This window comes from Saccostrea echinata, unplaced genomic scaffold, assembly GCF_033153115.1.
Source record: "Saccostrea echinata isolate AGI-Se365-2 ecotype Australia unplaced genomic scaffold, CSIRO_AGI_Sech_v1 ptg000056l, whole genome shotgun sequence".
NCBI lineage: Eukaryota > Metazoa > Mollusca > Bivalvia > Ostreida > Ostreidae > Saccostrea > Saccostrea echinata.
Window position 1 is genome coordinate 16,896,760 of NW_026889805.1, and position 23,558 is coordinate 16,920,317.

A 23,558-nucleotide genomic window follows, 5' to 3' on the forward strand; every position below is an offset into this window, starting at 1 on the left:
AGATTTCATGTCCAGCTTTTATAGAAATATTTAATGAGGTGAATGAATAAGTGAGTCAGTGATACTTCAAGCACATTTAAGTTTTTTAAGTTTATTCATTAGCCAAGTTAGTCACGGAGATTTCATTTCATTTGGCAGCTATTGACTTGTAATTAGGTTTGAACTTCACACTTACGAAATTGATGCACTGAACTTTGCATTCAGTTTTATAATTGTTTTTTTTTTCGCTGGTTTAGCTTGGTGTTTGGTATGAAGGATTATGTCTTAATTTTTTCCATTACAAGGAAGTTTTATTTACCTTCTTGCTCATGGGCTGGTTCATGTTTAAAATGGGTTTGATATCTACCAGGTAATCCCTGGCTTTATACCTTTACGGCATGAAGTTACATACCATGGATGTAGATGCAAATTTTGCTGGCAAACTCACAATTTTAATGTACACCATATGCGGGAATCTGTTAAGTGAGTTAAGTGAACTAGAGTTCAGAGATATAAATGTCCATCATAGAGTGATATAAACTTAGTATCAGAGAAAAATTAATCAATAAGGTGTAGTGTGTTTATAAACTGTTTCAAAAACAAAGTATTGCTGCATTTTGAATTGATTGAGAATATTTTAAAATCCAGGACCTGTCTCTTAGACTTGCTCGTTTAGCTTTGATACTTGCTGTAGTCTTTGGTATAAATTGTAATTTGGAATCAATGTTATTTGTTATTTAGGATAATGAGCAGACTAGGAGTATGGTTTACTTTTTATAACAATTTGTCAGTCACAAACCATGAATCACATTCTGTGGTTTTAAGTTGGTCTCCCTAGGTGTTTGTTTTTGACGTCTATTACATGTAGTAAGCATGGCAAGTAGGAAGTAGGAAGGACTCAGCCATCAAGAATTTTAAGTATTATCACACGAAAACATATGCCTCAAATAACAGTAGAACTTATTGCTTCTTGTATCATCTATCTCAAGACACTTAGTGTTCCTGAATAGTGCAATGCTATTAACTCATTTTTTAAAGGAAAAAAATTAAAAAGCTTGTTCTTCTTCTCAACAAATTTCTGCAATCAAATAAAGGTATATTTGTTCAATTAGCCAAGTTTAACTAAATGGAAAACCTGATTACCTGGTATTCTTCTTATTCAGCTCAGAGAGTAGGAGGTTGGGTTTTTACATAAAACTTAAAAACTTTTGTTTAAAATATGCAATTAAAACATAAACCATAAGCCACTGGCATGTGTTGGAGATTTTGTTAAAAATTTTCCAATGATGCAATCATGCAGCTCCATTTTTAGCTCACCTGAGCTAATAGATCAAGTGAGCTTTTCTGATCAACCATTATCTGGCATCAGTCTATCCATCCAGCTGTCTGTCTGCATGTACAATGTATAGAAAACTTTTCATATTTTTGACTTCTTCTAAAGAAACCACTGAGCCAATTTTAACCATAGTTGGCACAAAGCATTCTTTGGTAAAGGGAATTCAAAATTGTTCAAGCTCCCTTCCAAGAAAAGGGCAAAATAGGTGGGCTCATTTAATCTACTAATCAAGAACCAATGAGCCAGAAAAGGTGAAACTTATGTGGAAGCTTCCTGAGGTAATGTAAATTCTACATTGTTCAAATCATGGCCCTTGGGGTAAGGGCAGGCCAGTAGGGAATCAATTTTTACAAATGAAATATATAGGAAAATCCTTTTTTAAAAAGTACTTAAAAAATTCAGAAGAACCAAAGTGGAACCATTTTAAAATTTGCAAACATTCCTTAGTTGTATTATATTAATTTTTTTTTTCTTCAAATAATGGACTCCATATTAGAATTGGCTAAAATCAGGGTCAAATTTTATATAATGCATGTGCACAGGAAAAGGATTTTCTTTTCCATAACTGCAAGGTCATTTTAGTCATATTGGTATTTAGACATCCCACCTTGTGTGGAGACCCCTAATTGTTAGGGTGGGACCATAATATGGGGTTACAATACATGTATTTAATGCAAATTTAAAAATCTGATGAAGATAAGCAGGGCTTAAGTTACTCAGATGAGTGTATTGGGCCATGGGCCTATTGTTTAAAAGCAATACAGTTTTACTGTAAACGTGGTTATTTTGAGGAGTTGAAAAATTGACGATTTTTTGTTTATGGAAATTGACGAGTGTTAATTTTGACGAAATATTGAATCAAGAGTTATGTATATCTTTTGTTTTACAAGATTAAAACAAAGATAAATACAAAGAACTTCAAAAAAAAAAAACGAGTTTCAAAACTAGTACTCAGAGTAACTTCGCCAGAAGCTAGAGGACCAAAAACTTGATGGAAACATTGGCTTAGTTGACTTGAGAACGTCTACGATTGAGCCGCTCTGTGCGAGTTCACGATAGTATAAGCAAGGACCGCGACTTCCTCGGAAATTTGTTTACAAGCGTTCTCATCAATAAAAATTAATTTGCTTGTAAAAACCATATACAGTGTATAAGATTTGATTGAATTAATTGCTCTTTTGTATTTTGTTTTCATTATACGAGGCCGATTGCCTGAGGTGACAAAGTAGGTTAAACGCGGCGTGGTGATAATTACGCAAAGTTAGAATGTTGTGACCATGGGTAATAATAATATATGATATACTCAATGGTTTTTAAAACTGTGATTATATGTTTTCATAACTATTTACTAAAAATTAAACAGTAACTTTGATCTAGTTTTAATGGGGGAAGCCGAGAAAATTATGAGGTAAAGTTGTACAACGGTCAATGTTTGTTGTGACGCTATATATATGATATGAAGTTTGACGAGTGGAAATTTTGACGAGAAAAGAAAAATCGTCAATATAGTCAAAATTAGCACGTCGTCAAAATTTCCACGTTTACAGTATTTGTTTTTATTTGAAATATCAATCCATAGATAGTTAAGCTTTATTCCTTTGGTATATCACTGCAAGTTACATACATGCACTGCTGTTGTATTTTTAGAAACTATTTAAAAAAACATTCACTTTATTCTAAATTTAGAAAGTAGAGTAATGATGAAGCAAAAACAAAATGATGATGATGAAAAATCAATAATACACCATGTTAGGTAAATTTTGGAAATTATTGTCATGCTTTAGGGGTTTTGAGGGAATATTTATGGGACTATTTATATTTAATATTTATGAATATTTATATAATAATTTTGCAGGAATGGCAAACTGATACTTTGGTCTAGATTATTTTATTTATATTGAATGTGCATTTTTATCCTAATGCTAGTTATTTATATGCCTTTCATTTGGAAAACATCAAATGATTTTACTTATTCAATTTTTTGTCTTTGAGTATTTTCTCAAATGTTAAAGTAATACTTAGAAATGTATATGTCCATGTGCTCTGTATATACATTTACATACAAATTGTTAAGTATATTAATCAATGTGCACCGCACACGCTAAGAAATCTCCCTAGAATTAGATATTTATGCCCCTCTTTGAAGAAGGGAGGGCATATTGCCTTGCTGCTGTCTGTCTGTCGGTCGGTCTGTCGGTCCACCAACAGTTTCCGTTCATTTTCTTCGCAGAGGTAGCACATGCTGAGATCAAATTTGGTATACAGATTAATCATAAGAATATCTAGATCTAGTTCTGATTTGGGTATGATGAAGCAAATTTTGACAGAGTTATGCCCCTTGGACTTAGAAAAATTTGATTATTTGCAGTTTCCATTCATTTTCTTTGCAGTGGTTGCACATACTGAATTGAAATTTGGTATACAGATTTATCATTAGAATATCTAGATCAAGAAATGTTTTGGGTACGATCGAGGAATTTTTGACAGAGTTATGCCCCTTGGACTTAAAAAAATTCCAATTATTTGCAGTTTCCCTTCATTTTCTTTGCAGAGGTTGCACATACTGAAATGAAATTTGGTATACAAATTTATTATAAGAATATCTAGGTCAAGTTCTGTTTTGGGTATGATCGAGCAATATCTGACAGAGTTATGCCCCGTGGACTTAGAAAAATTGTCCAAAGGAGGGGGGGGGGGGGATTTGCATAAGTGTTTCATAAACATCTCTTGTTTTATGATATTGGTACAAATATTGAAGGGTAACAAGTGGTACTTATGTTTTTATATGATACTGGATGAAATCCAGCACATAGGTTTACATAGGAATACAGGGCTCGACATTAACGCTTGTCCGCTTGTTCGGTACCAGTGAAAAAAAATTACGGACAAGTGAATATTGCTGGGCGCTTGTCTGATTGGACAAGTGCATTTAAATGTAAAGAAGTCTCAAAGTAATAAAAAGAATGACTGTCGAACGTTTACCGGTAAGTTCAAAGATGGAAGTAGTATGTTCCTAATATCAAACTTAGATTCCAATATGGATCACTATGTAGTTGAGTTCACACTTGATTGGGATTGAAGTTTACTAATTGCATACTACTGCAAAGGCATGGAATTTATGAAGTTTGGATTCTTTTTGATGTTGACAGTCCCATTTATGTTGTTGTTAGGACAGAAAGTCTAGATAAAATTTTGTGTTATGTGTTTGTTGTATTTATCAATAATATCATGAATCAATCAAGCACATGTAATAGAATTCATTTTAGTTTTCAAGTTGACAGTATTAGATCTTTATTGAAAATTTTTTCGGACAAGTGAAGTTGAAGTTCGGACAAGTAAATGTCTTGGTCACTTGTCCGAATGGACAAGTAGGAAAAAAAGTTTATGTCGAGCCCTGGAATATATGGGAGAAAAATCTGCTGATGAAAAACGGTAGTGTTGTAGTGACTCAGGTGAGTATTCTGGCCCATGGGCCATTGGTATGAATGTTAACAGGTGGTGATGATACTTTATATGATATTGATACAGATTGAAAAGTAACATAATATACATTGTAGTTATACTTTTATATGATATTGATAGTCATAATAGATTAAAGGTAAACAGTGGGTATTGATACTTTATATGATATTGACACAGATTGAAGGTAAACAGTGGGTATTGATACTTTATATGATATTGACACAGATTGAAGGTAAACAGTGGATATTGATACTTTATATGATATTGACACAGATTGAAATGTAACATAATATACACTGTAGTTATACTTTTATATGATATTGATAGTCATAATAGATTAAAGGTAAACAGTGGGTACTAATACTTTATATGATATTGATACAGATAGAAGGTAAACAGTGGGTATTAATACTTTATATGATATTGACACAGATTGAAGGTAAACAGTGGGTACTAATACTTTATATGATATTGATACAGATAGAAGGTAAACAGTAGGTATTGATACTTTATATGATATTGACACAGATTGAAGGTAAACAGTGGGTATTGATACTTTATATGATATTGATACAGGTTGAAGGGTAACAAAGGTTGGAGGAAGCGCTGGGTCCTTTTCACAGGAAATGATCTGCGTTACTATGACAGCCGAAAAGTAAATCTTTAGCAATAGATTTTTTTTCTCCGAATCTGATTTTATGTGTAATTTTATTTAACTTTAAAAAATGATTAATAGATGAGAAATGTTTCTGTGTAAATGAGTGATTCTGTTTTGCAACATTTTTATTTCAATTTTTAACAGTCTCAAGTTTCAAAAAGAATTGTTCCATTGTCTTACATGGAGAAGGTTGAAACACTTGTCAAGGTAAATATGGAACATTTAATTTGAATCTGGAACACTTTCTACAAAGTGACTACAAAAATTCACCAAATAAAGTCATAGGATATAATTCTATTGAATTGTGAAAGAGATCATCTGTGTAGGGTTAGAGCAGAGTGTTTAGTTAGTACGCTATATTGAGTACCTGACTTTCAGGATAGCGACAAGGACAAATTCAAGTTTAACCTCCATACCACCAACCGTGTGTTCCAGTTCGCCGCTGATTCTCTACAGGAATGTACCTTGTGGTGCAGTACCCTGATGGAATGTATCCTCAAGTACAAGGTCAGGATAATAGTAGGATGTTATTGTTACAAGTTCTGTAAATAAAAGCTCTGTAAAAAAAAAAAAAGTGCTTTAATTTAAAAATTCTCAAGGTGGATCATTTCACCATGTATAGTTCACCATATTAGAAAACTATGATTAAGCCTTGACAAATGTTCATTTTGCAATTTTTAATTTTTTTTTTTTTTTTTTTTTTTTTTGGAAAAAAAATTATACATGTATTTAATTTTGAAGAAAAATACTGTCTCTATACAGATAAAATTCACTGACTATATAAATTACTATCTTGTACTGTATACATTACTGTGGAAAAATTGTATTTCATGGTGGTCCAATTTTCATGGATTTCAATTGTTCCATATTCCATGAATATATAAACTCAACAGCACTGGTATTAAAATAAATATATCTTTATTATAAATACATCAAAAAGTTTGCTCACAAAACATCTTCATGATCTTTTTTTTTTTTTCTAATCCATGGAAATTGGTCCTTATAAAGTAAAATGATTCCAAAGTGTGTCTTTTATTATATGTTTTGATCAACCTTAAGTTTTTTTTAAGTCACTTGAGTCATTCAGCAGTCAGGGGCATAATGCAAACAAGTTATTGTCAAAAATAACTCAAATGAGTTATTTTTTTGTCACAATGAGTTACCTCTCTTTGCTATGACCTACTTTTACCCAGTAACTCAAACATGTTATCTTTCCAAAATAGTTTCAATAAAATAATAACTTGTTTAAGTTATTTTATGTCATTCCTCCCTAACTTCACACCCCGTGCACCAAAGGTTTTTGCTCGTGCACCAAGACAAAAACAAACATTTGATTAAATTTAAACCTTGCTCAATCCAGAAAAATTGTTCAAAGTCTTGGGAAAATTTGGAAATTTTTTTTATTTAATGATAAAAATTTGACATATAAACCATGTAAATAAAACCACAAAATAAGGAGTAAAATGCTGTTTATCTCCACCTCCTCTCCAATTCTCCATTGGAGTCAGTGCACTCCACCTAATATTACATAATGGAATCCCAAAATGCAAGGCATATTGGCAGGAAATACAAAACTTCCAAGAAATCACTGTCCAAGTAGGATATAAAAATAACTTATTTAAGTTATTATTAAAATATTATTAAAATAAACTTATTTAAGTTATTATTAAAAAACTCATCATGTGTGTAAAATAACTAATTTAAGTTATTTTTCTGATAACCTGTTTGCATTATGCCCCTGACTGTTCAGGTGACCTATTGCTGTCTCGCTGTCTATTTTTTTTTTTTTTTTTTTTTTGAACATAATTTATTGACAATATGTCAAAGGGATTGGACACAAGTTCTAAAAACTTAGATAGTCCTCTCCCATACGTAAAATCTTAATAGCCATACAACATTTACAAAAATTTACAATTTTACAATATTATACATGAACGTAGAAGAACAAAGACAATAGTTATTATTGCTAAGGAATATCAATTGATATAATGATGATTGTAATGACGTCAATACTTACTTACTTACTTACTGCCCGTGACACCTTTGGCGTATAGGGCAGTAACGAGGGTTCTCCATCCTTGTCTATCACTGGCTAGCTTTTGGAGTGTGCCCCAGCTTCTCTTTTGTTCTTTAAGTTCGGCTTCCACTGTCTGCCGCCAGGTGACTTTGGGCCTTCCTCTCTTCCGTTTTCCCTCTGGTGTCCAGAAGAGAGCTGTCTTTATGATGCTGTCCAAGTCCCTTCTAAGTACATGGCCAAGCCAGTTCCAGCGTCTTCTGATGATGATTGTGGCCATGTCCTCTTGCTGGCACCTGTTGAGAAGGTCTTGATTTGAGATGCTATTGGGCCAAAATATTCTTAAGATCCTTCTCAGGGACTTTGTATGAAATGTTGACAGCTTGTTCAGGTCGCTCTCTGTCATTCTCCAACACTCTGATCCATACAAAAGGATAGGTAGAATGAAGCTTTTGTATAGTTTCAGCTTTGTTCTTGTTGTGTACTGACTTGATCTCCAAACAGTATGTAGGTTGTTAAAAGCTGTTCTTGCCTTGGATAGTCTCTCTTTGATGTCAGTCTCTGCTCCACCATCTGTTGTTACTTTGCTACCCAAGTATGTAAAGGTGTTGGTGCATGGAAGGATGTGATTTTCCACTTTGACCGCTTGTGGGTTGTCTACATTTAGGGTCATGACCTCTGTTTTTTTGGTGTTTATCTTCAGTCCAATGCTTCCTGCATATTTGTGTAGCCTGCTGGTTTTGTCTTGAATGTGCTGGTGGGAGTGGGAGAATAAGGCTATATCATCAGCAAAGTCCAGGTCTTCTAGTGTTGTAAATGTACCCCATCTGATGCCTCTCGGAATGTCAGATGTTGTATTCTTCATGACCCAGTCGATGACTATGATGAATAGTGTTGATGACATCACACAAACTTGACGGACTCCTGTTTTAATGTCAAACTCGATGCTGGTGTTTCCAACTCTGCATCTGAAGTTGACATAAAAACTCTTGATGACAATTATTAGATGTTGTGGGATGCCATATGACCGCACAATTTTCCAGAGACTGTCTCTATGAATGTTGTCGAAGGCTTTTTCGAAATCAATAAAATTAATATATAACTGTCGTTGCCATTCTGTACACTGTTCAGTGATGTTTCTTAGTGTAAATATTTGATCAATACACCCTCGCCCTGGCCTAAATCCTGCTTGTTCTTTACGCAGTTTGACATCTACAGCCATGGATATCCTTCTGATGATGATTTTAGCCATGATCTTACTTGGGATGGAAAGCAGTGTTATTCCTCGCCAATTGTTGCAGTCGTTTAGGTTGCCTTTCTTTGGTATTTTAATGATGACTCCATGGTTCCACTCATCTGGTATGGTGTTTCTTTCCCAGATGTCATGGAAAATTGGCTGTAAAATTGTGGCTGTAAGAAGTGGATCTGTTTTGAACAATTCTGCATTTAAGTTGTCATATCCAGGGGCTTTTCCATTTTTTAGACTTTGTATTGCAAAGACAATTTCTGGAATTTGTGGTGGTTCAATGCTTATGTTTAGGTCATTTGCTGGATAACTGATGTCAGGTTCATGAGTTGGAGGTGGTCTGTTTAAGATTTCCTTAAAATGCTCTGTCCATCGTTCCTCCATCTCTTGTTCTGATGACAGCAACTTTCCTGTTTTGTCCTTGACAGGTAGATTGGGAGATGGTCTATTCCTGCCACGCAGTGCCTTGCTTATTTTGTAAAGGTTTCCTTGTTCTCCTCTGTTGGCTGCCTCTTCTGCTTTTGTTGCTAGGTCATCTATGTGTGCTCTCTTGTCTGCACGTAGAGCCTTTTTCACTTCCTTTCTATTTCACTGTATTCCCTTTGATGTCTCTCTTTAAGTCTCAGAGATTTGGCCTCATTTACTTTCTTTTTGGCATCTCGAGTCAATCATTATCCACATTCTAGGCAATAACCATATTAAAATAGTTTCAAAAGTTAGTAAATACAAGTAAGTGTTAATTGAAACGACCAGTATCCTGAATAAATTTTTGAACAATACCAAATATTTTTTCATTTTCTTGCAAAGATAATGATTCATCTCCCCATAGCAGTTTATGCACATTTAACATTTTTACATTATTAATTACAAGTAATGCATTCAACATTAAAATCTAGCTTCAAGATATTTTCTACACACAAAGAAATAATGATGACTATCCTCCTTATATCCACAAGAACAATTTGGATTCATTATAATGTTACATCTATACAGGTCATGATTTAAAATACAACTGTGCCTTAATCTTGTATGTAAGATGTTCAAATACCTTTTGCCGTATGATAGATACTTGGGAGGCTTGCCATTATTATTACTAGTATTCAATTTTCTTTTAAAAATTCCTATTGAAGTTATTTCCCTTGTTTCGTTACTCAATGAATTCCATTTGCGAATAGTATCAGGGACAAATGACTTATTTAGTAATTCAAGCCTGTATTTCGGTAAAAAATAATTACTTGAATTATGCTGTCTATTCTCATTCGTTGTTGTATGATAACATTTGAACATTTTCAGCTTCTTCTCTGGAACCACTAACAATTTCAACCAATTTTGGCATATAGCATCTATGGGTGAAGGGGAACAAAATCTGAAAAATTCATGGTCCAAGCCTCCCTTGGGCCTGAGGGGTGGGGTTAAAACTATAACAATGAATGCAATTATAGCAATTAATACAGTCTTTGAAAATCTTTACTCCTGGACATCAGGCAGTTTGACTGTTAGCATGAATGTAATAAGCATTGAGCCCTCTACCAAAATTCATGGTCCAAGGGTTCTGGTGTTAGGAAAGGTATTGGTTATATAGTGAAAATACATTAATTCTTTAAAAATCATCTTCTCTGCTCCTGAGTATTTAGAATACAAACTAAGTGCATGGTTATGATGAGTAAGAATGCTCCTTCCTAAATGTGAAATTTATAGCCCCTGGGTCAGGGATTTTGGAGTTAGAGAAGGGTTCTATTGATCATATAGTGAAAATACCTCTAAACTTTGATAATCTTCATCTCTGCTACTGGGTATTTATCAGATAAACAAGGTGCATGGTAATGGTAAGCAAGAATACTCCTTCCAAAATTGTGAAACACTAGAAAAAATCCTGCGCAGCATTAATCGCCTCATCTTTCTTTAAACATCACGTTGGTTGCCATCTAAAGTTTTAGAAAATTCCATAAGCTATAACTATAAGACTGGATACTGGCGAAAACGATTTGCACATATTTTTTTAATCAGTAATCATATTACTTATTTTTTCTTTATTACTTAAGTCAGGTTTTCATTAAATAATTCATTAAATTAATGACGTTTTATCAAATAATTAAACTTTTGCTTATTGTCAGTTTCATTAAAAATTGCCAGTAACTCATATCCGCCAGATGTTTTGGAGTTTATTTGCAAAATTTATTAATGTATAAGTATAGATATTCACAGCTCTTGGGTCAGGTGTTTGGTGTTAAGGCAGGGCTCCATTGATTATATAGTGAAAATTCATTAATCTTTGAAAATCTTTTTTGCTCCTGAGTATTAGCAGACAAACTAAGTGCATAAATATGATGAACAAGAGTGCCTCTTTTAAAATTGTAAAATTCATAGCCCTGGATCAGGGGGGTTTGGAGTTAAGGTGGGCTCATTTGATCATGAAGTAAAAGTGCATTAATTCTTTGAAAATCTTCTTTACTTTTGAGTTTTTAGCAAAGAAACTAGGTTCAGGGTTATAATGAAATTCCTGGCCTCTGAGACATAGGTGGAATGTGTACTCTGCTATAAGAGAAGTTATTCCTCTTTGTCATTCACTTATGATAATCAATCAATGTTATTACATGTATAATTAAAATAAGCAAAGTGAATAAAAAAAAAATATAAAATAATTTTTGATATATGATATAAAAAATGCTTTCATAATTTTTAATAGTTATGTAGACTTTTAAATAGTAGATGAAAATTATCATATATTTGTACATTAGATATAATACAAAGACGAAGAGAGACCACTCTGTCTTGTTATGTATGGTTAAACTGATAGAGGCTAGGGTAAATAGCACTGGCCTATATAGAAAAGTCTCCGAGTTGTTGTTGATTACCTAACTAACTTTTTTGTTGTTCTCAGATCATCCTTTGTCTTGTTTTTGAGTTTCTCAGTTTATTTTGTGTTACTGTAAACAGAAATGAGATAGAGCACTCAAAATTAAGTGCAATCTTCTTCATCAACTAATTAGCATAATCATGAATTAGTGCAGCCCAGCCTCTATATTTATTTGTTCCAATCATTTATTAGCCTGTACTTGAATTAGCAGACAAGGGGCAGTACATGTACTAAAATATGAATACGACTAAATTTAGTACAATTACAGTATCAATTAATTATTTACCATTCAGTTGATACTTTACTGGGTTTCATTATACTAAGGTGAGTGTTAAGGCCCTTGGACCTCTTGTCCTAATAAAGTACTCTTTCTAAACATTACATTACTTTTCTAGGCACCACCTGGTGGAGAACCTGTAGGACTGGATATGAATGAGCCAGATAAACAGGTAACATATTCTAATTTTAATATTGCACACAGTACTTATAGCATTTCATCTTTCGTCTTATGCCAGTGTAATAACCGGTAAACAAAGAAGTACCCCTTATAAGTTAAACATGGTGAAACAAGGACCCTTGACCTGACCTACTTGCTGACCTGACCTCAGCCATTACATAGCCTTTGTAAGTCGAGTTTTCTCATGGGCCAGGTCTTGGGTCCTTATTTCACCATGTTGACCTCATAATTAGGGATGATTATTTGTATTTTAAAAATACATATGTGATATAGAAATGTAGGGTAGATTCAGGAGGAAGACATGAAATATTTGCATTTGTTAACAGTTTGTTGCAGGGAGATGCTTAGCTTTTTATTACCTTTGTTTTTACTTAGTTTGTAAAGAAGTTTAGTGTGCTGTTATTCAGCATTATTCAGCATTAAGAAGTAAATGGGTATGTACATGTATATGATATATGAGTTGATACTTTTTTTCAGGGTTATATTAAATTTGAGAGACGCAACAATAAGTATTATGTGGCAGTAAAACAAGCAAAGATGTGTTATTACCACTCCGAACAGGTAACAGGCTTTGATAAATTTCTTAAGAGAAATCATAATGGGATACAAGATATAACTGAATCCATATCGTGCTTTGTTCCATATAATTTTGGATACACTGTTGGTGACCTTACTAGTCTGTGATATTTTGTTGCTTATTTTCTGGGTGAAAAGGTCTTCAGTGGGATATCTCATTTTTAGCTCTACTGGTCAGAGACCAGAAGAGCTTATGCAATGGTAAGGTGTCCGTTGTCCGTCCGTCTGTCTTTCTAAAACGCTACTCCTCCTACAGTTTTGGTCTGATTTCAATATAACACACAAGTAGACTTCACTATCATACATAATTTAGTGCATCCGTTTTTTATTTCTATGAACGGTGTTGCCATGGTTACTAAAAATAGAAATTTCTGTGAAATTCCTTTAAAATGCTACTCCTCCTACAGTTTTGGTCTGATTTTCTTATATCTTGGCACACAAGTGGACTTCATTTTGATACATAATCTAGTGCATCGTTTTTTTTATTTCAATGAACAGTGTTGCCATGGTAACTAAAAATGGAAATTTCTGTGAAATTCCTTTAAAATGCTACTCCTCCTACAGTTTTAGTCTGATTTCAGTATAACTTGGCACACAAGTAGACTACACTAAGATACATAATTTAGTGCATCGGTTTTTGATTTCAATGAACGGTGTTGCCATGGTTACTAAGAATAGAAATTTCTGTGAAATTCCTTTAAAACATTACTCCTCCTACAGTTTTGGTCTGAGTTCAATCTAATTTGGCACACAATTAGAATACACTACGATACATAATATGTATTTTGGTTTTGATTTCAGGGAATGGTGTTGTCATGGTTACTAAAAATTGAAATTTCTGTGAAATACTTTCAAAATGCTACTCCTCCTACATTTTTCGTTTGATTTCAATATAACTTGGCACAGAAGAAGACTACATTAAGATACACAATTCTATTTATTGTTGTATGTTGCAGAGTTTCAAATCCAAGTGCTACTTTGTTATACGTACAGACCAGTAGAGCTACAGTCTCATCAGAGACCTCTGGTCTGTTGATACAATGACTAAAAATCCAGGTTATAATAAAAGCTGCATTGGCTGAGGCAGAACGGAGTCCCAATACAGATCTGATTTTCTTACCAAGTACATGTACATTGTGTATATTTGTAAATTTGAATTTATGCTGCTGAAGACCTTTTCACAGAGAAGGAAAGCAACAAGTGTCATAGTCTTAATTATAGAGAGAAGATGCAAAGTTAATGTTATCATTAATTTACTATAAACAACCTTTTCATGCCTTCATGCAGCTGAAATCAAAATTTGCAAAAGAATTAGGGTTGACATGGAATTGTCAGTCATATGTATTTAAGAAGGAGCATATAACAATGCTTTTCGCATTGAATCATTGAACTGTGTCTGCTTACCAATTGATTTATTAATTAATTACAAAATTTAACACTTGATATAGAAATTTAGTTGTCCTGCCGAAGTGTAAACAAATTGAATGTTATATGTATGGAGTTATCTTGTTATATCACATCAGATTTTAATTGAGGTAACAGGGAACATTGTAAAAAGGCAATCTTAATTTCATGTTTTGTTATTTCTTTAAGGATTTTAAACAAGGATCTCCTATAAACGAAATAGACATGAAATTAGCAGCTGTTAAAGAAGTCGGCAAAGGAAAGCTACAGTTATCTACACATTATGCCCACTTTCTGTGAGTTTCCTTGTTCCTGTATCAAAATGTTAATAATATCTTAAGTACCTATTTCTCTTTATTGACAAATTTAGTCTGTATCAAAATTTGTATACCGGTAATTGTGTCAGAATTTCAAAAACATTTCACTCTAAAGTCTTCATATATATAGGAAATAAATGAGAAAATATCATGGGTAACTTCCCTGTTGGAGTATTGAGGCACAACAAACTTTTTATATAATGTATGAATTGTTCATTTTTTTCACAGATTGATGCCAGAGAGCTACAGTGAGTGCGTGCTCTGGAAAATGGCATTTGAAGAGGCAATAGCTGATGGTCTCGGTGACAATACGGTACATATCACTTCGGGTTTTTTTCAATTACCAAAACTTTATCCCATGCTTTCTGTATTAGCTTATTTTAGCGTAAACTGTAAATGTCTATAATTCCACGTGTTCAGTATTTTACAATTTTCAATGTTGGTACATTTTATGGTGGTTTTAATTTCGTGATTTTCAGATATTTTTAATTTAATTTTTTAATGCCCCTGTATCGAAGGTTCAGGGATATGTAGTTTTTTTTTTTTTTTTTTAATTAAAGAAAGTTATGGTGAACTATTTATAATATTTTAAGGAACTCACTTTAAACAGCCATTGTTGAGAAAAATACTGTTATATTTCAAAAATAATCACATGTAAGAAATGAAATCAGGTGATGTCTTGTATGTTTACAGATTCTTGACCAAGTGATGGAGAACCCCAGTAACAGAGTCTGTGCTGACTGCTCTGCTGAAGGTAGGCTAACTCTTATAATCACCCACAATATACCAATAGAGATTTGTTAAAGTATTTATAAGTTGTCTTAGAAATCATAATTTTTAAAAATTAGTTCTCAGGATTGAATATTATTATAGTAAATGTTACTGGGGCTATTTTTTTTGTTAGTGTAATGTTATATACATATTTATAGACATTTATATTTGTTATTTGTAGATCCACACTGGGCCTCCATTAATATGGGTATTGTGTTGTGTAAAAAATGTGCAGGTAAGTTTAGAAACTATACTGAGTTAATTGTAAATTTAGATGCAATGTTGACCATTGAGTTCTATTCTTGCTTTTATTACTGAGTTACATAGGGAGGTGTAATGTAGAAACTGTTAGAAGGAAATGTGTTATTTTCAGACAGGGTTATCATTAGGTATCAAGCTTTATTTATTAAGGACATCCTCTTTATATTTTGGCTGTGATCCATTTGTATAGTTACCTGTTTATGGCAGGTCAATAATGTGTATGCCCTTATTTGTACAGTGTGTATTGATAACTTTTCACATTAGGGGGAAGATGAAATGTTTGATGTCAGTTCAAGAGCCCCCATGTTTTTTTATATTATTATACAGAAAGAGCATATTGTACATGAAACTTTTTTTAGTTTAGAGTAAACAAAAGAAATACATTTATAAGCTAACAGTTATAAAACCTAGACATGTATTTGTTTAATAATCAAATTTCAATCAACATTCACCACATTTAGTTTTGAGGTGGGGGGGGGGGGGGGGGAGGATGTCTTGATGTAAACTACCCCGGTATGTTAATTTGATTTTTTTGTCAGACATTCAACTACTGATCTTGCCCTCATTAACTTAAGATCATTTTAAACAAATTTTGAACACAGCAAATTCTGTTGTTGAAGGTGATTTAAATTTTCAGATAATGACTGGTGAAAATACTGTATGATTCTTTACTTTTAAGTCTTCTCTAGTGTCACTAAAATGAAAACAAATCATGTTGTAGATTGTACAATTGTACATGAAGCGTCTTTATGTAGCTACTAGTAACTTGGTTATTAGTTTTGAAAAAAAAATACATGTAATGTGAAAAAAAAAATTACATGTAATGTGAATATTTTTTAAAGATGAATATTTTATCTGTATCTTTAAACAGCTGTGGATACTGTGATGCATGCTGATTTATATATTATGCTGCAATGAATTTGGTTAAGTTCAGCATGCAGATCTGTCCTAATTTATCACAAAGGATACAAGAATGCATATTCAGTTTGTCAGTTTGATAGCCAAGTATTTTTATGATGCACATGTATAGATTCAGCTTTGCTCAGATCATGTTCAATTGCTCTGTATAAAGACTCTGATTTGATGACATTCTGGTTTTTGTCAGAGTATAGCTGCAATTGAGAGTTTTGTCCATTTAAAATGCAATTATTATGTTTACCCTGTCCTTATGACTATAAACTAAACATGACCTCTTATATGTCTTTTTTCTGATGGATTAATTTTGCTTCTTGGCAATGGAAAAATAAGATACAGAAGTAAGTTTGTGTTACTCACAGCTCTACACTGTATGACACTCGGACAACACAGAATCCCTCGCTGTAGATTTGCCTTTAGTAGGCTGAAGTGGTGGTGGTTCCATAGGTCAATGCTTGGTATCAGTTACTTAACACACTTCCTTTTCTATCCAAGCCCAAAATCCAGGCTTCATATTACACAGAGCATTTTGATTCCAGATTTATTTTTTTAAGTTTTTCATTTGATTATAAATTTAATGTACCTTGTCTTTCCTCTACTTTTACTCTGTGTTTATCTGTTTATTTGAAGATATTCACTGCGGACTGGTTCTCAGAGTTGGTATGATCTATTTGGAGCCGGTTACAAGCTTTTAATGAAATCAAATTTTTAATTTAAATCAAATAATCCATTAAATTTTTAGTTTTGAAATAATAAGCTTTTTAGACTTCACATTTTTCTACCTGTTCACACGCAAAGAAATGTGCTAGTGAAATTCTACACTGTCTATAACCTTTAATTTAAAAATATATATATTTTTTAAATATTTGTAGAGTAGATCTTAAAAAATTATTCTTTCACAGATTATGTATCTGCAATTGATATATTTTTCAGAGCTTAAATAAGTTTTCAAAGACTAATCTATTTTTGAAAAGCTATCAAAACAATTGACTTGGAGATTACGTTGAATTTATCAGTACGTATGTATAATGCTGTAAAGTTATACTGGAATCAAAGAGATACATATTCAGAACTTTTTATCCCAAAATCATTTCTTTTAGAATCTTTGATGTATTTTGGTTTGATGCTGTCTGCCTTTTGTTGGGGAAGGGAGGGAGGCATTTTTCATGGATTGCTGTTTAAGTTTACAGGGTCAAGCAATAAGAAATAGTTGTGTGGGTGAACATCTCCTTAGGAAAGATATATTAAAAGTACATGTATTGTGTTTCAATATTTGTTGAAGTTGTAAAATCATGGGTAAGGCCAATATATATAATGATTCCACAGAATATGTTGTGGATGCATGAAGGGCATAAATTGTATCAATGCATGGAGATAATCAGATTTATGTTAGTGTTGTACTTGTCATAATTAGTCCTGTACTTGCTGAAATGGACAGTTTATATATGTACTGACTTTAAAAGGTACATGTACCAGTAATTACAGTTATCATGTTAAGTCTAATAAAAAACTTCACTAAGTATAAGAGTTTATAAACTTATCAAAAATACAGAGTTGTACACAGTACCGGGTATGTTCTGAACTATTGAAGTTGGCTTTGACATTTAAGTACATTATTTTGCTGGTAAGCCTCCTTTGGTGGGTGTGCTTTACTCCTGTGTGCAAACTTAAATGTTATTGATGTATCATGAGGTAAACAAATCACTGCTGTGGCCTTTGTTAGTTTAACAAGAAAGCTTGAGGAAGTATAAGAATTACATGTATTCAAGATTTGGAGATGCATAGATTTGCTATAAGATTTGTAGGTCATTCATCATAAGAGTTTTTGTCAAAAAGGAAGTAATGCTTATCAACATCCATAAGAATAACAAGAAACATGATGCATTGTCATAATAAAGGAAGGAAAAAAAAATTGGAAGATTTCAATTGTTTAATAATTTATGCTTATTATGATTTAATAGGTTGATTTTAATATTTTTTTTTAGGGATTCATCGGAATTTTGAGCACTCCCTATCACGTGTTAAATCTCTCCGTATGGATACCAAAATATGGACGCCAAGTCTTATTGAGGTGTATTTAAAAAAAAATTATAAATCTCTTTTAAAAGTCAATATGGAAGTAACTCAAATGGAGACACTTTACTTTTCCTGGAAGTTATCAAAATTAATTATGCTTTATGCCCTGCTAATTAGAGATGTTTTATTGATTATTATGAAACAAACATCATCATCTGCATTAAAGCTGAGAGCCTTTGTATGAAAAATATTTTACTCAACTATAATTTGTTGTTTTTTAATTAAGCTGATGAAGGCCATTGGAAACAGAAATGCTAATGACTTTTGGGAGCATAGTCTACCACGAGACAAGAGGATAAACTCTGACACATCAGCCCCCCATAGAAAAGCCCATATAGAAAATAAATACAAAGCCAAGCTTTACTGTGATAAAATTTCCATATCAGACAACCAAAAAGCACTCAATGAGGTACAGATAACTGGAAAAAGCATTTTTGAATTGAATGACAGAAAAAAAGAAGTCTTAGAATGTACGTTTTTAAGTTAAAATACAGGTACACACAATGTAATTCAGGAATATACAGATGAATACACATACTAGTCTCAGGTCCGTAGAACATTGGGGGCCACTTTTTCCCTGAGAATAGTGTTTTGCTACAGTAAATTTTCCATAAGATGCTGGTTGCCTCCCCCCCCCCACCCCCCCACTTTTTGTTGCTGTAAAGTCAAGCACTAGCTGGCATAGTCTGGGATTTGGTCAGTAAATTAGGTTTTTCTTGTTTTTTTTTTATTTTGTGTTTGTTTGTTTGTTTGTTTATATTTTTTGCTTGACAGATTTTTTTGGGGAATCCCCCCCCCCCCGCCCACTTTTAAAACTGTTACTACGGGCCAGAGTCTATATATCCACTTTCCAAACATACTAAATTGTATATTGAATATTGTATACATTAAAAGAATGTATTCCTTCTGTTCAGTAAGATTTAATATATTCTTGTTTTATTGCAGATGTTATTAGCATTGAGTGAAAATGAAAATTTATTGGAGACAATGAAAGTTTTCTTCTCAGGTGCCAATGTAAGCATGCATGTTGTCTGTGATGTTCAAAATATCAGACATTCTGTTTTGTTAAATTTAGTTACATTCTATTGTTTATATGAATATACCCTTTTCCTTTCAGATTTACTTTACAAATAGTGAAGGTGAAAATGGTAAGAATATTTATTTGCAAACTTAATTCAGAAATTTTATGAACTCTACAGTGATTTCCATATATTAATATTGAAAAAAAAAAACTTGAAAGTTTAAAAAAAAAACTGAAGGATTTCTATTTACAAAATCTGTGTCAACAATGATAATCTAATATTTGTCATGAGTTTTATTGGGACATGTTTCTTTGGAAGGACAATGGTTTAAAATGATTGTAATAATAGGATAGTTCCCACCAGTGAATTAGAAATGATATGTCTTTATTCAGTAGATTTGGGGGGAGAGTGAGGGAAGAGGATACAAAACAACTTCCCTCTAGATTATCTTCCCTGTTTTATTACCTTAAACTCAGGGTGGTGCTTTATACATGTATAAATATAGTCATCTTTGTGTTTTTGTAGCATACAAGATAGCCAAACGTTTTGGACAAAGACTCACCATGGTAAGAAAAAATTAATATAAAGATACTTTGTGTTTTATATTATTTCATTTTTTCCTAAAGTAGAAAGAAAATGAATATTGATCTTTTGTCTTTTCAGGAATTTCTTTATCAGAATGGAGGGGATCGTAAGTTCAATCTACTGCATAAGATTTGTAGACTTTAATTGACATAAAGAATGACTTTCATTACTGATGTGTTTTAATGTCTTGTTTGTGTTTAGGTTCCTCCAACACTTACAGTGATAATGATGAGGTAGGTTTAGGTCTTTAGTCTTAATTATCAATTTACAAGTGTTTTACAACAGAATTGTCTTACTAGTAAATTGGACATTTGTTTGAACTCTGAAGTGATGTTTGTTATAGATTCAGGCAGCCAAGTTACGTGGTGAAGTCTGTTTAGACGGTTATCTACAAAAGACAGGAAGTAAAAAGAAAGGTAACCTTTGTCATTTACTACTTTAACTTATATATACTTGAAGGATAGATGATACAAACAAAACAATGGATGCCTGGATTGGTTTATATTTATGGACCTATTTTTGTTGTAAATGATGCAAATATTAAATTTTTAAAATATTAATAAATTGTAAACGTTCTTCGATGTTCAAAATTTTACCTTTCTGCAATCATCCTTATCTTTACATTTTTTTTTTTATCCTTTTATAGCACATTATTGTGAAATGTTGAATGAAAAATTAAAATCTATGCAGTGAAACTCATTCATTTTACTTCTATAAATATGACCAACATTGCTTTTTTCATGGTTTTTTTAAAAAAGTTTGTATTATATGTCTTTAATAGTCACAAGTACATGTAGTTTTCATATATATTATCTAGATATCAGGGTTCAAATCTGCTTCTTAGTTAGTTAGATCAGACCTTTGAAGTTTGAAATATATGAAAGTCAGATTTTGTGTACAATTGTACAGCCCTTTTTAAAATTCTAAACAGATTTCTTAAGGAGGTGGTGTGTTATTGAACATGGATGTCTGCGATATTTTTCAAGTCAAACTGTGAGTATATAAGCTTTTTTTAATATTCACATAATTTTTCTTTTTGTAATTTGTAGATGTGAACTGTTAGAAAATTGATGAGTTAGTTTACAATAAAAAGTTGTCTACCACCATATAGCATTTTATTTTTTTCTGAGTTTTTAGACTAAATTTAAAGAATAAATGTAAATGTGAAATTTTATTTGAACTAGTATGATATTCTGCTTTGTTTTTTTTTTACTATGCATATCTCAGGAGGTATTTTGCCTTTTTGTGTTTGTGTTTGTGGTGAAATAATGAAATAGTAAGAAGTGTTGGCATATCTAAAGATTAATTTTGCTTTACATCATTTAGATGTGTGTAAATGCATTGTAGTTCATAGAAAATAATCTGAATAGCTGGTGTATTGCCTTTTCAGCTTTCAGTGAAACTTTACTGACCACAATCAACAAATAAAATTTGAAGCATTTTTTTTTTCAGAAGGTTTTATCATTTAACTGAGGTTTTTTTCCAGTCCTCCCTCTTTTTCAAAAAAAAAATTATTTAAATAGAATTAAAAAAAATAATAATAAATTTAAATAAAATTAACAAAAAATAAAAAAAAAAAAAAATAAATAAACATGCAGGCTGTGACACGTTTTTAGTAAAATCAACCCTTCAAAAAACTGGATAGTAATGCAAGTGTTGTGTTTCATCATGTCAAAAGTTACAGTAACGCAAGAAATTTGCTTAGCTTGAAAATTTTATTCATGTTTGCCATATCTCCTAGATCGTCAGCCAAGAAAAGTTGACATATATCATCATAACCTTTTCTCCCCTTCCCTCAGACTTCACTCCTAAGATTTCCTCTCTGAAGTACCTATTGAAAGTTTTTTTTGCACAAACATAGTAATGAAGTTTGTGAATCAATGTATATGATACAGTCAACAAATTGGCAGTAATGAAGGAAAAAAATAGTAATACATGTATTGTACTGTACATGAAAATGAGATACAGTAAATAAATTTAATTATATTATTCTATGTAGATCTATAAACATATAAATTTTGAATTTATTTTTGATAGAAATGAATCAGATGAAAATATGCTTGAAAGTCCTTAAAGTTTTCAACATTGAGATATATAAATTATTTGTGCATATACGTGTACATGTAAAAGTTTCTATGTGGAGAAAATGTAAAAGCGTTCTTTTTCCTTAAAGAAAAATAATGTCTATGTATACTTGCAGAGTTCTGTAGCTAAGGACAGCGTGGACAATGATGTCATGATGTGTGTCCAAGCCGTTACTATCTCGGACAAGTAAGTCATCGGGAAAATTAATTTTCTCCAACTTTGAAAAAACTCTACATGTAAAGGGAAAAGTTGAAACAGATGTGAGATTGAAGCCCAGATAGATGAAATTCAAAGTTCTGAGAAACGGAAATAGACTTGTGATTGATAAGTACTGAATTACTTACTGTAGGTCATTGTCTAATGTGAGAAACTTAAATAAAAGGTCAGTACACTGCATGTTCATACACTACACTCCTCCCCTTCTGTACACTGCTGCAGAAAGTCTCCACTAACAAAGACATTTAGTAAAACTATACATGCCTAGATTATTAGTTTTAGAGGTTATGTTTGCATGAAAATGTAAGAGTTACATGTGTGTATATATTATATTAAAATATAATTCTGGTTTTGCATTGGTATTTGTAATCTTTTGAAGTCTAGTAATTTATGTTTATGTGCAAACTCTGAGGTAAAATTAATGTAGGATGTATATATTGCATGCTGGATGATGATAGTTTGCCAGACCAGTTTGATATTTTCGTAAAACTTCAATCATCTCATGATTTTTGATGTTTTGTTGTGTGTGAATGCATTTTCTAGTTGATAGTTGGTTAATTTACAAAAGGCCAGAATAAACAAGGTAACATTCAAGTATACAGTGAAACTATGAATCTTGAACATTGATTTACTAAATTCATGGGGTATGTTGAAATTAATCACCATTATTTGAATATTCAGGAATGACATATCAAAATCGAGATTGGCATTATTTACTCTTGATTTTAATATCTCAAACTCTGGAATAACTAATTTTTTAACAATCCGGCTCTGTTTGAGATAAGGAGTTTTGATGTACAGGCACTGCACTATCAGTATGAAGTTTCAACACTATTTATATCACTTGAAGTAGTTTTTTAGCATCATATTTATTAATATTCATGGTATCCTTGAAATTTACCTCTCAGCAAGAAGTAATTAGAGTTATTGCCCATTATTATTTATGAGGACCTTACATGTTTGTCCACTGCTAGGCAATCTCAGATTAATCAGTTTTCATTTACAGTAGTTTGCTAAAGACTTGACTAGAGAGTTGAAAGTTATTTGGTTTGTGCAAGTTGGTTTTTGCATGCTTTGTTAAAAATAGTCTTAATTACATCTTGGTATATTTGTATGAACATTGGATTGTCACTTGAGAAAAGAATTATGTACATATTTTTACCAAAATAACATAAGGGGTAGAGGAAATAAAGATGGTTTTTTTTTTACCGGTATGTATTTTAAAGTCACATGTGTGATGAAATCTTGTCATTAAATCTGGCCTCTGTATGACAAGGATAGCAAATTATGAAATAAGTCTTTTTTTTTTTAAATTTAAATA

General features: G+C 32.1%; 1 protein-coding gene across 4 annotated transcripts in view; it reads left to right on the top strand.

The window, feature by feature from the left end:
- Positions 1 to 23,558, top strand: part of LOC133173514 (arf-GAP with Rho-GAP domain, ANK repeat and PH domain-containing protein 2-like) — a 65,691-nt gene that overhangs the window by 26,956 nt on the left and 15,177 nt on the right. For 2 of the 4 annotated variants that reach the window (XM_061308496.1, XM_061308497.1), the window contains exons 4-23: positions 5,354 to 5,432; positions 5,580 to 5,642; positions 5,814 to 5,942; positions 11,948 to 12,001; positions 12,487 to 12,570; positions 14,179 to 14,285; positions 14,535 to 14,619; positions 15,000 to 15,060; positions 15,259 to 15,312; positions 18,239 to 18,324; positions 18,556 to 18,738; positions 19,275 to 19,343; positions 19,447 to 19,477; positions 19,877 to 19,917; positions 20,015 to 20,042; positions 20,138 to 20,169; positions 20,280 to 20,352; positions 20,868 to 20,929; positions 22,137 to 22,207; positions 22,371 to 22,403. In XM_061308496.1, the coding sequence (XP_061164480.1) occupies positions 5,354 to 5,432; positions 5,580 to 5,642; positions 5,814 to 5,942; positions 11,948 to 12,001; positions 12,487 to 12,570; positions 14,179 to 14,285; positions 14,535 to 14,619; positions 15,000 to 15,060; positions 15,259 to 15,312; positions 18,239 to 18,324; positions 18,556 to 18,738; positions 19,275 to 19,343; positions 19,447 to 19,477; positions 19,877 to 19,917; positions 20,015 to 20,042; positions 20,138 to 20,169; positions 20,280 to 20,352; positions 20,868 to 20,929; positions 22,137 to 22,207; positions 22,371 to 22,403 (1,425 nt within the window). The remainder of the gene's footprint in view (positions 1 to 5,353; positions 5,433 to 5,579; positions 5,643 to 5,813; positions 5,943 to 11,947; positions 12,002 to 12,486; positions 12,571 to 14,178; positions 14,286 to 14,534; positions 14,620 to 14,999; positions 15,061 to 15,258; positions 15,313 to 18,238; positions 18,325 to 18,555; positions 18,739 to 19,274; positions 19,344 to 19,446; positions 19,478 to 19,876; positions 19,918 to 20,014; positions 20,043 to 20,137; positions 20,170 to 20,279; positions 20,353 to 20,867; positions 20,930 to 22,136; positions 22,208 to 22,370; positions 22,404 to 23,558) is intronic. The other 2 variants (XM_061308498.1, XM_061308499.1) reach the window with 1 other exon arrangement.